Genomic DNA, 12,562 nt, shown 5'->3' on the forward strand with positions numbered 1-12,562 from the left:
ATTCACATTTCAAACGACTACTTTACATCACCCAGGGTATCATTCGCAAGGAAAAGCGCCGCCCCGATTATAATCGAAGCGAAGAATCACAACAACGAAAACAATGAAACCGAATACCGAACTTGGATGCGACCTCAGACATGCGAATATTGAATAGGGACAAACGATGCATAGAAATTACAAGTAAAGAACAGAAATAAGCAACCCCAAAATCCGATGTATGTGTCTATGTCATCCGATTGGCACAGCCCAGGTGGACGACCTTGTCGCTGCAGAACGTGTTAGCTATGACGTTCGAAGAGACATTCAGGCGAACATACTCTGGAAACACGCTGATAACGCTTCCTCCCAGTCGTTTATAGCATATCCCGCACACACGTTCCTCGGTAATTGTGACATGTCGACTCCGCGCTTTGTTGTTGTCTGGCAGACCTTCTCCCACCAGAAGCTGAGCCTGCGTTTTAATGTTTCGTACCTTCTGTAGGTTCGAAACTATGCGCGCCTCGTTCATAATAGAGCTAGCTGCGCGGATACGACTGCGGAAATAGAATTCGAGGTTTTGAACTGCAATGTCTTCCGGGATCAGGTTGAGTGTGGACTTTGCAGGTAGGCGGGAGCCGTGTTTGGCCAGGATGTCTAGTGCTGGACCGTACTGTGCGTCGTAACCATGTGGAGGCGATAGGTAGAGAGATAGCAACGTCAAATAGATTGGGGGCTTCGTTTCGTCGGCGTCGGTTGGCGCAAGACGCTGAGATGGAGATACCTCCGTAGAGGTTGCTTCTTCAGTGACGTGAATACGATTACAATACCTAGATAAATATGAGAAATCGAACATGCTTTAGTCTGAGAGTACGAATCCGACTTACTCTTCTGCCTTCTCATGCGCATGTAATTTGAAAACGTAAATCTCAAGTGCTTGTCGATGCTGTCCCATTTTGCTAAACGCTATTGCTCTAGCTTCGTAAAAGTCGGGGTCTTCACGCGGAAGCTGATCTAGAACTTTAGCAGGTGAATATTGAGAGCTCGATTTCAGAAATGCCAAAAACTTTTCCTTCCATGAAAGGAAGTCGTCTTCGCTGTCAAACGTCTCTTGTCTTTGTTTATGTCGCAGTAACCTGTGTAGGTAAAGATTCAGTAATTTTTGATGGAGATCAGGACTCATGTCATTGAGTTCATCGATCACATGCTCAAGATAGCGGATAGCAAGTCCTGTATCGGCTTTTTCGAGGAATTCAATCACTTGATAACGCGGTAGTGTCTCGGCATTCTCAGTATCAGTTAAAAAGATTTCCATACCGAGCTCAGGATCCTCTCGAAGAGGCCATTCCGCGAATTCAAGGATGAGATCAATATACTCTGGAGAGAGGTGCTGTAGATAAGCAACAGTTCTGCCAGGACCGCGAAGATGAGCCGATGGATCATCATTTTCGTCTTTCGCTTGTGAATGTCCAAATTTCCGAAGCAGCTCTAAGGCTCGACGATGCATCTTTTTCCCATAGTAAAAGTCGATAAGTTCATTGTCGCGCCCGCTCTCTTCAAGCTTTTCCATAACGACGTCCGGGTCACAGAAATTCGCAATTCGAAACAGGGAGCCTGCTAAGGATGGCGTGGCGTACATGTGAGCTCTAAACAAGGTCGTGTCTACCAGTTTGGCATTTTCGCACAATCGTTCTTCGAAATCAGATTCATCAATCTCTCCAGAGACACCAAGCAGCATTCGCACAGACTCTTCGAACTCATCGATTTCTCCACCGTGGTGCAAGGATCCAGCACGTAGAGTGCCATTAGGGTTTAAGAATCTCTGGAAGCGACGTCTAACATCAGCAAGATAACCTTGAAGCTCGCGCACGGCCGCTTTCAAATCTTTCCCTTCTGCGAAAAGTTAGTATCATGTCAGTCAAACGATGAGGCGGTGCATACCTAAGTGTTTCTCGCCTTGGGTGTTCTCAGCTGGTTTCCCCCGGATGCTTCCATCGTCACTACCTTCATCCCCTTTGCCACGGAGAAAAGAAGCAAGAGAAGGCGCATAAGTAGAAGTTTTAGCAGGCGCGGAGCTGTCAGCAACTGCTTCCTCTGTATGTGAGTGCAGTCCATTGGTACGCTCTGAAGAATTCGCTCCATTCTCTTCGATTTCTCCAGTCTCCTCTGCTATGGACGACAGATTACCTGCAATTATTTTCGGGTATAGTTGAATGACAATCTCTGGGGGCGCGGAAACGGCGGCGAAGAGATCAAGGGCATCCCGGTATTTGCGGTCATGAAACAGCTTTTGAGCTTTCTGCAACTGAATCTCACGTAACCGACCCGACTTGTCAGCCAAGAGAGCGTCCTCCAGCATGCTAATCAAGCTGATCGCTTCATCCAAATACTCGCTATCGACTAACGCATCGATCTGGTTGTCGTAACTCAAAGCATCCATACGCCATATAACACGGTCACTGGCGACTAGGAAGCCTTTGCCAGCATGCGCCAAGCTGATGTTAGGATGCGGCATATGAAGCAGACTGGCAGAAGGAAGAGATATTGACTGAAGAAGGGATAGAGTATCGGGGTTCCGTATTTCCAAGGTACCTTTGTAAGGGTCCTGTAATGCCAATAGATATGGGTATGAATATCCCAGAGCCTCGGGAGCGGCATTCCATGGGATCTGCCGTTTGCCCAGAGATGCACCGTCAATGTCGATGAAGTGTGTGTTGACATCTTTTGCTAAGAGCACTTGTCCCTCGCCCAGCCGCGTAGCCAACGGTTTAGGAACAATTCCACCCATTCCAATATAGCTCATGCTCGCGACTCCGACTCCTCCGAGTCGGCTTGATTCCTGCCCAGGACCACCTCCAATACTCCCGGGCCCAACAATATCCCTAAGCTCCATAGTCTCAATATCCACCAAAACATAGTTTGCAGTAAGGCCAGCAATTAACCTCGTCCCAGATATCCACGTCAATGTTTTGATCCCACTAACAAGTGTAATTTCAGCCGTATCCGGGTTGAGTTCCATATCCTGCCAAGTCCATAGGAGAATCTTGCGCTTAACGGCTACAGCGAGACGGGAGACGATCGAGGGGACGTCCGTTTCCATATCGTTCTCAACATTTGACGTCACAGCAAACGTGGTGGCTCCTTTTGTTTTCGTGAGCTGCTCCTGAGGATCATAGTTTTGCAAGTCGTGCAAGGAAACATAGCCGCCTGAAAGAGAGACTAGAACATTCGCCTCTTTGATAAACGCCAGTTGATCGATCTTGTAGCGAGAGAACTTATCCTCTTCGCGAAGGAGATCCGTTGACTTTGCGGAGGCAGATGTCGTTTCTTGGTCGTCCTTAGCCGCCGCCGCGTCCTCAACAACATGACCGTTTCGCTCAACGTCTCTAGCCGGGGCTTGTTCGTTGACGCGATACACTCGCAGATTTCCATTATTCAAACCAACAAGCAGGCGATCGCCGTATGCAAGGATCGACTCGATTTTGGATTTATCGCGGGGTTTGAGTTCGACGAGCGGCCGAGGCTTGAAGGCGGACAACATGGCTGCGACAGCGCTCGCAGCAGAGATAGCCTCCTACCTTTTCGAGACGGGGAACTCGAACTCTAGCGGGGTTAATCATAATTTGTAGAATGCGGGGTTAGTGATAGTGCGCTGCATTGCGCAATAGCTTCATGGCTGGTCTGTCGGACAATGCATGCATGGAGCTGCGGGCGGTCATGATCGATAGCATCCGCGTGCCCCGTAATGACGGGTGTCATGTGACCAATATTCAACATAGCTCTTGTAGATCAATTGATTTATTATGATTGCGATATATTGTTTTGTTGTGTTACATTTAGATCCTACTTCAAGGTAATGACCTGGAAATTGGTTGTTAGAAGGTGGCTAAGTATCTTGAGTACTCATTCATCATAGGTATCTTATTCCCTTGCAACATATACATTGGTAAATCTTTTATATTTTGAAAGCAGGAACAGCCCAGGTTCAGAGAGTACATATCCCGATCAATGCTGCTAAAACCTCCCCACCCCATTTATATAATCATGTATCGTGTCATCCAACGCCATGCCATGCCATGTGCATTAATACATCCCCAGGAAGCAACAACATTGCCATTCCGGGCCAAAGAAGAATTATCTTCAAGTACTTAAGATGCAGTATCAAAGAGAGGTGAGATGAGAGGCGAAAAGGTCATTGAGAAACTCGTAAAGTGGTGCGTGCGATATATAAAGAAACAGAACAATACTCAATCTTGTTGGTGGTGGTCTCCGATAATGAAATTAATGACTCGCTTCACCTGGTTCTTGGTGCTTGGCCGAGCTTCCTTTGCCTCTCCATGTGGATACAGCAGGAATGTTCGCTTTGAAACGCTTCTCTTCAGTTCCATAAGCGCGAGGCGTTAATTTGATCAAGGTGTGGAGAGGAACCTCCATCCACGGGCTTTGTTCTTGTGACATGTTGTGAAAGTAGGAATAAATGCATCGTAAGACCGCCTGATGGGTGACAATGATGATATTCTCACTGCGCTCGAGTTCCATAATGATTGGCTCGAGCCGGATCACGACATCACGGTATGATTCTCCGCCCCGATAGCGATAGTTATATTTGTCCTCATCTCGAGCTGCAAAATCCTCGGGATATCGCTCAGCAATATCTTCGTAAGTCAGGCCATCACAGACGCCAGAGTCAAGTTCATCGAGAGCCTTCCATTCTAGTTTTTCATAGCCAGTCTCTGCAGCAAGATGCCGTGCTGTTTGTATCGTACGTTTTAGAGTCGATGTCCAAATCGTCAGTTTGGCACCCGGTGGAACGCCGGATTGTTTGAGAAGACCAGGAAGTGCTCGAGCATAGGCTTCTCCACGAGATGAGATATCGGAGTCGCCACCGATCTTTCCTGTTAAATTGAACTCCGACTCTCCGTGCTAAGTATCAGATTAGTTTGATAGCCATAGAAGAACTCGTTTGATCACATACCCGCGATAGCCAGATGGACCGAGGTTTGATATGAAGATTTTGAATGTAGTAGACAAGTCTGCTTGACAAATAGTCCTTTATCTGATTGATGATAACTGTGGATCCCACGTTGATCAATTTGACGTAAGTGTACGATTTCTCGTCTTCACTTATTGTCTCGTAAACCTTCTCATAATTGCGAATGCGGTTGCGGAAGTCTTGGGCAGCGACTTCTGGATCTTGTCCTTTATAATCTGGCGATGTCGTTTTGACTTCAAGTATGTTGTTCATAATAATCTCTTCGTCATCGCACAAAGATTCCACAAAAAGAGTCTCAATACCGGCTTCTTCACAGGTCTTGTGAATCCATGCTCGCCTGGCTTTCGTCGAGTTTGTCGCATCAAATATAGCCACGACGCCGTTGTCTTGCCTGAACCATTTGAGCATGTCTGACACGGCTGCCTCGGCGGCGGCTCGTCGCATTCTTTCTCCTTCTGAATTGTGCGGATCAAAGAAGGTTGCTACAGGATGAGGCGACTTCTCACGGCGATATGTGCCTACATTGAAAATTCGGGCCGCGATTCCCACCCAAGCAAGATATCGAAGGGCTAATCATCGTTAGACTAGTGCATGCATGATAGAGCTATTTGAGCATACCTTTTCCAGCTATGAGACTTTTTCCCCGGGCTGGCAAGCCAACCATAACGACACATATTTTCGTGTCATCTGACTGAGCAACAGCGTTAGCATCAGGGGCCCGCTAACACAACAGTGACGCCAAAGGAAGCGAGTAAAAAAATGTGACGATATAGTAAGTAACCCCAGCTTTGAATGGTAGGAAAGCAGAACGAACAAAACCACAACGAAGAATTTAAAAAATTAATGGATGGGGTAGCGAGTAATTACAGGAATACTGAAGCGAATATGGGCCCTCTGCGTTACGGTCACGGCTGTCTGGGTCATGATGTCGATCGATCGGTTGGTGATAGATCAACATATATTGGCTTTTTTGAGTGACAGAGTTCAGCAAGCTTTTCAATGTTACATGGACGAGGTTTGTTTGCTGCCCTCGACAAACAATTGTTGCTGACAGAGAACGAGCAGCCAGTTTAATCAGCTGGGCTCTCACCGCCTAAGCACTGTAAATCGTACGAGGATCGAATATTGCTTCTAGTCAGATGGTCCAGCCGTCAACGCCCCGCCGATTTATGGGGCAATTGTCGCGGTATTTAATTTTGAGACGCCATGCACTCAGACGTCACCTGATGGGAGGAAGCTTTCTAGCTGTTCGGCGGCTTGCAATGTTCGGGAGTCGGCAGCATCCATGGTAGAAAATGGCTATTAACCACGAACTGAAACCGGAGCGTGTCGTAAATGAACCTCGGTGTTGAGACGGTAGACCCCTCGGCGGTGACGATGTTCCCCTCATTGCCCACAGCGCGCCTAGAACAACGGGGGAGTCCGAGTCTGGCCGCGCAGTATGGCCAGCACACTGCAGTGATGATAATGGCAGGATCAAGGTCTAGAATATAGTCTCCAAAAAGGTAGATCGGGGCTCGAGAAGAAGAGACAGGCCGGACGCAACGTAGCATAGAGTCACGCGAGCATACGAAAAGCAAAAGGGCAGACAAAGCAGACAAAGCAGACAAAGCAGACAAAGCAGACAAAGCAGCACAGCAAATGGACATGGGTTTAAAGGGGCATACAAGGGTTCAAGGAGCCAGGGTTACTCACACTAGCAAAGAAGGTTCTGTTAGCAGACTCTCTGCGACCGGAATTGCCAGATGCCATGGTGGTTGCGAGCCCGTAGGCCGAGTCGACAGCGATCGAGAGGAAGCCGTGATGCAGGAGGGTGCAGACGAGCTATTTATTAGGGATTGGAACACTGTACCTCCGTACTTATGGAATAATAATCATATGCAGACCGAAGCACGGGGTGGGAGCAGGGTGTTGTCGCTGGGGTGGATGCAGGTGCCGAACGTTCCTCTGTGCAACAACCGACGTGCAATAAGAATCGCATTGAATGATGGCGACGACGATCTTAGTGGCCGCAGTGGGTGGTGACAGCCCAATCAAACGAGACACACGACGACAGGAGATCTTATAGCTGCTGCGAGGCGTAGCTATGTGTCTCTAGGGCCGGCGGTGGTAATTAAGAAACATCAATAGATGATTGCGCGGGGGAAGTTTCTATGGCGGCGGGAGTAAGGAGGAAGGGCGGGGAAGCTTGACAGAACGGTCAAGTACATATGTAGATACAACCGCACCAAACAATGCTTTACAATGAACAATGCAGGGCGGTTGGAACGAGCTGGGCTATTGAAATATATGATCTATTTATTGCAGGGAAAAATGACATTCACATAGTTATTCATTCAGGTCATGAATCATCGCCGCGTGTACAGGGCCACAAGCCCCTGGCTGATTGATCCATGAATAGTAGACTTTTGGTGACTCCGTATAACAGATAGGTAGAATAGTAGAAGCAAAAAGATCTATAGTGTGGCTCGTCTTGATAAACGCCCGAATCCAAAGAAGAGGGATAACAATACAAATCGCCTCCCACGGTATCTCACGTAGCAGCAGTGACATCCACAGCAGGCTCGTCATCGCCGTCTTCCTGTGTTGAGTTCCATTTGCGCCTCTCGTCGGGCTTCCATGACTCGCCACGAGCCCGGCCGACTCTGATCTTGCCGCCCCAAGGGCCATCTTTGCCGTCAAGAGCTGCTTGTGCGGCAGCCGCTTCGTCTGCGCTCGCAAAGTCGACGAAAAGATAGTAGTGGTCACCGGATTCGAATCGTTTGGATGGGTGGGGGGAGATGAGCTTGCTAACAGCCTCACTAAAGCGCAACTAGGTTAGTATTCGACAGGCCACACCATTCGCGGTCGAAATATACGCACACGTTGTACCCATTGAAGAAACTCTGGATCTCAGAATCGACAGATTGCTGGCTGGAGAGCTTTGGAAGGCCGCCGACATATAGACGACGGCCGTTCTCGCTGTAGCCCTTGAAATGGACCGAGGCGTCGTTGCGCTGCCAGCGATCAAAGGCGACGGGGGGGGAGCCGGGCTTGTCGTTGGTGGCGCGCGGGGACGAGTTGTTCGATGGGCGAGGAGAGGCGCGGTCTTGCGAGGATTTGGCGACGCCGGGCTTGACCTTCACAGGACGTCCCAGCAGGTCCTTCCCATCCAGCTCGACCATGGCGCGGTCGGCTTGTTCCTTGGACTCCAGCTCCACGAAGCAGTAAGATGGGTTGCGGCCTGTGAATGGATCGATCGAAATGTCAATGCGCTCGCTATGAAAAGCAGGAAAGAATCAGTCTGACAGCGCACTCTAGCTCATTCAAAGGCCGCACATTTTGTAGTTTCCGTCTGCGAAGATGGTTTCGACATCCTCCTTCTTGGCCATGTAAGGCATGTTGCCCACATAGAGCCGGCGGCCCTCGGTGATGGCTGGGGAGACTGTCTGTTGCCATGACCTGTTGAAGGGCGAGCGCGGAGAGTTGTTGCTGGCCGGGTGGGAGACAGGGCTGTCGTCCGTCTTCATGCGCCAATTGGACGAGTTGAAAGCGCGGCCGGTGGTGCGAACGCCATTTTGGAAGGGCTGCTTGGTGGGAGCTGACCGTTCAGCGAGGTTAATAACAACAATAACAGGTAGGGCGCACATACTAGCCCACGGTTGCTGGTGTTGTTGTTCAGGCTGCTCGACAGCGTCGGCCATTGTGAGGATCGCGCTATTGACCCTGGTCTTAGTCTCGCCCACACAAGAATAAGGTCAAGTACCTAAGAATATAATGTGATTATCGAAGGGAATCAGTCGTCAGTCATGCAGAAAGAAGCCTCAGTGTTGTGTCGAGACCAGGCCTAAGCCCACGCTTCTGCCTGAGGATTATTATTTGGCTCAAAAAAATTTCCGCTCTAGTGAGAGGAGACTCCGAGCCCCGCAGTCAACAACAGAGGGTTCTCAGCAAACAAGAGCATGTGCTTTTCCCTCGCTGTCTTCTAAATCAGGCTGGGAGCGGTGAAAAGCGAAAACTGGGCAGCACCAGGAACGACGAGGCCAATGCAGTCAGGCCACATCGATCAGCAGAGCCTGGCCTTGTTGTAGCAGCCAACCAGTCAATTGGCGGCGATTGCAGACTGCCATTCTTCGTGGTGGGATTTTGGTACTGGAAAATTACAAAAAAAAATGAACCAGGGTAAATTCTAGATTTGCGCTGCTGTGATTGGCGGGCCGATCCGCAATTTGCATGTAAATTTCGGACTAGCTGCTAGGCCCGATTTGGTGTCGTCATTATTTGCTGTTTCCTTTTTCCCTCTTTCCCTTTCTCCTTTCTTCTCGCAGGAATACACGCCAATCTATTCTTGTTCTCTTTTTATTCTTCTCAGAGATAAATGCATCTCGCTTCGAGAGCTATGTAACGACGAGTCAGGATGAAGATCTTTCTCATCCGCCATGCTGAGACTGTCGACAACGTGGGACAGGCTTGGTACAGCTTTTCCCTTTTGACTGCAGCATATCATTATTGTTTACGAAGCCATTGACAATCCCGCATACAGGGCCGGCACCACAGACTCCTCGCTAACAAATCATGGCGTCCTCCAGATCCAGCGTCTTGCCCAGTACTTTGTCGCCATGCACGCCAACTTCACGCACGTGTTTTCGTCCGATCTCAAACGAGCCGTGGCCACCGCGGAGGGCATCGTATCGCCGAATCAAGGCGCTGGGCCATCCCTGCTGCCCGTAACGACTCCGTTGCTGCAAGAGCAGCATTTCGGATCCCGCGAAGGATCAAGTTTTCGACGGGGCAGCAATAATACATCCGTCCGCCCCTCAGAGCCAGCAAAAACAGTAGCAGTGGAGACAGAATCCTCCATGCGAGCCCGCGCCTACGCATTTCTGAGCGAATACCTACTCCCTGTCATTTTCGATGGCAGTGGGGATGTCGCCATCGTCGCGCACGGTATGATCCTCCGCGTGTTATGGGGCTGTTTGGCACAGTTGTTCTCGCCGGCGGATGTACGACTTGCCCCTGAGGTCGAAGCTGCCAGGAGTCAGGGACTTTTTCCGATGTGGAGTAATACTGGGTTTATGGAGGTATCTGTCCTTGCGCAGCCTTTACTTCCTGCCTCTGTTGGCAGGGGTAACACTTACCCCCTGGCTGGCTGGTCGATGACGGTGCTGTCCCATGATAGTAAACCGCATCTCGACGACCTACGTCGCACGCGCGGTGGGATAGGAAGTATGCAGCATGACGAGACCCAGCAGCGGATTGATTCTTTTTTCGGACCGCGAGCATAACCCTCTACCCTACAATACAACACATGTGCCACATTTGGCCAGAGAACCCATAATGATGACAATGTTTTCACACAGACTGTTCCGAGAGATTTTCTCGCATGCGGAAAGTGAAAATTACATGTCCAACTGCTGTCTGAATGGGTGTAGACTGCATGTAAATAATGCATAATTAATGAATAGTTATGATAGATCAAAATGGTAACAATGCAAACAATAAATTGGTATATGCCAATGTCCAATATAGTACACTCGTTCATAACGAAACGATGCTAGCCAGCGCTATTCGCTGTAATGACCTGTTCATTGCACAGGTTTATAAACATGTCGTTAACCAATCAGCCGTATACATACGTATACGTATGTAGTATAGTATATACAAGCCGGGTCTATGACTGTCGTTACTCGCCGGACGAATGCAACACAGATTCCACATCGCTCACTTGCTTTCGTTCGGAGATCTCGCGACTACGCAGTCGATGGCGCAGCACCTGGGCGCTCATAAGAGTCAATCCTTGGGACGCCGGCTTCTGCAGAGACTCCGCAGGCTCCGGGTAATACGGATGGAGTCGATGGAAAGAGTTAAACCGGGCACGACCGTCCCTCATGACTGGTGATTGTCAATGGAGTGGTTCTGAGCTTGAGGAGAGCCGGTTCAGGTGGAGGTATACATCGGTGCCGTATCTGGGAGGTTAAGTTAGGTTAGGTGTAAAGAACGGGTGAAGGGGGCCGCGGGGGGGGAATTACCCTTCCATGCTGATCAGCTTCAAATCTCCCCCAAAATACCGGGCGTACAATCGACTAATGGGTAGGCCATATCCAAAACCGGCCATGGGGGCTTTGAAATCGCTCTTGTCGAAGTCGGGGTCGAGGTTAGGTGTTTGGTCGACGGTTGTGTACATATATGTCCAGACGAGTGGGATTGACGATCGTGGGATACCACCACCTTCGTCTGAGATCTTGATGGTAATGTCTTCCCTCCCTTCGGCGACAATGACTTTTGTAACTGGGAAGTCCTCCTTTTCGGCGCCGTGTCTCTCGACAACTGCACGCAGCGAGTTCTTCAAGGTCTCAAACAGCATGTGCGACAAGTGGCCTGGCACGTACATGAAATCCAGGTCACGCTTGCAGATCAGCTGTATTTTGGGTGCTTCGAACAGTCCGTAGTGGTCTTCGCAAACGAAGCGGGCGTTTTCAATCGCCTCCATCGCAACTTCGTGAATGTTTGTCTTTGTGCAGATGATCCCGACGTAGTTTGGATGATGGGCATGCGTTTGTTCAGTCAATGCAATATGCTGACCGATCAACATCCGAATGCCAATACGAGACATGTAAAAGCGGTCGAGGAAGGCCTGTATACTCGAGTCTATTTGTAGTCTTTGACGCTTGCGCTTGTACTCTAGAATTCCCTGTGCCACGGTCGTCACCACGCCATCGTGCCTTCGTTTGATCTGTTTCAAGGTCTGGCCGAAGCGTTGGTTGAAATCGTCAATCTCCGGCGGCCACTGTATGCGGTCATCCGAGGGAACAAAGTAGCGTCGCGACGCAGCGATTTTGACCTTGCCGTTACTTGTTATGACCGGGTCGGCATGTGCGCTTCCATTGATGGATGTCGGGGATGATCTGTATTGGCCTTCCTTGACGCTTGGATTCCACGTTACTTTGCTCAGTGTTTTCGACTCGCCGTTACTCTTCATAGGGCGCATTAAAAGGGCCTTGACTTCCTGGCTCAAGGACGGTTTGGGGACGTTGATGATCTCCTGTGTGTAGTCAGCAAGCTGGATCTGCACGAACGACACTGCCGGCGCACCTCAAACGACTGGGCGTACCAGTCGCGCACTTTCTTGATTGAGGGCATCTCATTGAGCCCATCAGGCAGGTCGTGCAGCTCTTGCACGCGGTGGGCTAAACGGATCGGCAGTTCTTCAGACAGGAACTGAGATGCTCGGAACAAGGTGCCTTGCACACAATCAGCGACTGCCCATACAGAGCTCTGGCTGGGGATTAGATGCACCAACCTGGCGATGGCCGTTCGCCGAATTGCACCATCTGGCGCAGCGAGACGCCTGTTGCGGGGAAGCTCGCATAGTGTTTGATGGTGGCGGCCAGCTTGTCGGAGGCCTTCCACATGGTGTCCAGAGCAATCGCTGTCAGGCCCTCAGGCCTGCGCGCAGACAATTAAACAATTGACTGGGGATAACTCAAGCGCGGGGAGTGCTGGCACATTCAATGGTGTCGCGTGCTCGATGGCTAGGGTGTCTGAAGCTATTAATTTAATATTTAAGAACGACTGTTGAGTCTGAGTCACTTGCTTGCTCGGACAAAAACG

The 12,562-nt window shown here is 49.8% G+C and overlaps 4 protein-coding genes across 4 annotated transcripts; 1 reads left to right on the forward strand and 3 right to left on the reverse strand.

The window, feature by feature from the left end:
* Positions 1 to 226: 226 nt before the first annotated feature.
* BGW36DRAFT_393423 (AvaB protein) lies at positions 227 to 5,896 on the reverse strand (the record flags this gene model as incomplete). Its single annotated transcript, XM_046217805.1, has 9 exons — positions 227 to 269; positions 321 to 809; positions 867 to 1,872; positions 1,921 to 3,502; positions 3,827 to 3,840; positions 4,278 to 4,902; positions 4,955 to 5,541; positions 5,591 to 5,663; positions 5,840 to 5,896. 9 exons carry the CDS (start codon positions 5,894 to 5,896, stop codon positions 227 to 229), a joined length of 4,476 nt encoding a protein of 1,491 aa, XP_046078589.1.
* A 1,330-nt stretch (positions 5,897 to 7,226) lies between these two features.
* BGW36DRAFT_20456 (putative ribonucleoprotein) lies at positions 7,227 to 9,154 on the reverse strand. Its single transcript, XM_046209883.1, has 3 exons — positions 8,291 to 9,154; positions 7,835 to 8,230; positions 7,227 to 7,773 (listed from the first exon to the last, which is right to left on the reverse strand). Exons 1-3 carry the CDS (start codon positions 8,653 to 8,655, stop codon positions 7,506 to 7,508), a joined length of 1,029 nt encoding a protein of 342 aa, XP_046078590.1. The 5' UTR covers positions 8,656 to 9,154; the 3' UTR covers positions 7,227 to 7,505.
* Positions 9,155 to 9,236: 82 nt separating this feature from the next.
* On the forward strand, positions 9,237 to 10,456 carry BGW36DRAFT_368497 (phosphoglycerate mutase family protein). The gene is made up of 2 exons (XM_046215001.1): positions 9,237 to 9,424; positions 9,495 to 10,456. Exons 1-2 carry the CDS (start codon positions 9,369 to 9,371, stop codon positions 10,234 to 10,236), a joined length of 798 nt encoding a protein of 265 aa, XP_046078591.1. The 5' UTR covers positions 9,237 to 9,368; the 3' UTR covers positions 10,237 to 10,456.
* Positions 10,457 to 10,853: 397 nt separating this feature from the next.
* On the reverse strand, positions 10,854 to 12,363 carry BGW36DRAFT_393427 (pyruvate dehydrogenase kinase; the record flags this gene model as incomplete). Its single annotated transcript, XM_046217806.1, has 4 exons — positions 10,854 to 10,917; positions 10,981 to 11,993; positions 12,044 to 12,192; positions 12,252 to 12,363. 4 exons carry the CDS (start codon positions 12,361 to 12,363, stop codon positions 10,854 to 10,856), a joined length of 1,338 nt encoding a protein of 445 aa, XP_046078592.1.
* Positions 12,364 to 12,562: the final 199 nt, after the last annotated feature.

This window comes from Talaromyces proteolyticus (assembly GCF_021365285.1).
Source record: "Talaromyces proteolyticus strain PMI_201 chromosome Unknown BGW36scaffold_1, whole genome shotgun sequence".
Taxonomy (NCBI): Eukaryota; Fungi; Ascomycota; class Eurotiomycetes; order Eurotiales; family Trichocomaceae; genus Talaromyces; species Talaromyces proteolyticus.

Bases quoted from the DNA above. Each gene is read 5' to 3' on its own strand.
- BGW36DRAFT_368497 (XM_046215001.1), top strand. From the start codon at position 9,369: ATGAAGATCTTTCTCATCCGCCATGCTGAGACTGTCGACAACGTGGGA. The intron at 9,425-9,494 runs GTACAGCTTTTC...TCCCGCATACAG, and splicing joins GACAACGTGGGACAGGCTTG to GGCCGGCACCACAGACTCCT.
- BGW36DRAFT_20456 (XM_046209883.1), bottom strand. From the start codon at position 8,655: ATGGCCGACGCTGTCGAGCAGCCTGAACAACAACACCAGCAACCGTGG. The intron at 8,231-8,290 runs GTGCGGCCTTTG...TGCTTTTCATAG, and splicing joins GCAGACGGAAACTACAAAAT to CGAGCGCATTGACATTTCGA. The intron at 7,774-7,834 runs GTGCGTATATTT...GTTGCGCTTTAG, and splicing joins TTCTTCAATGGGTACAACGT to TGAGGCTGTTAGCAAGCTCA.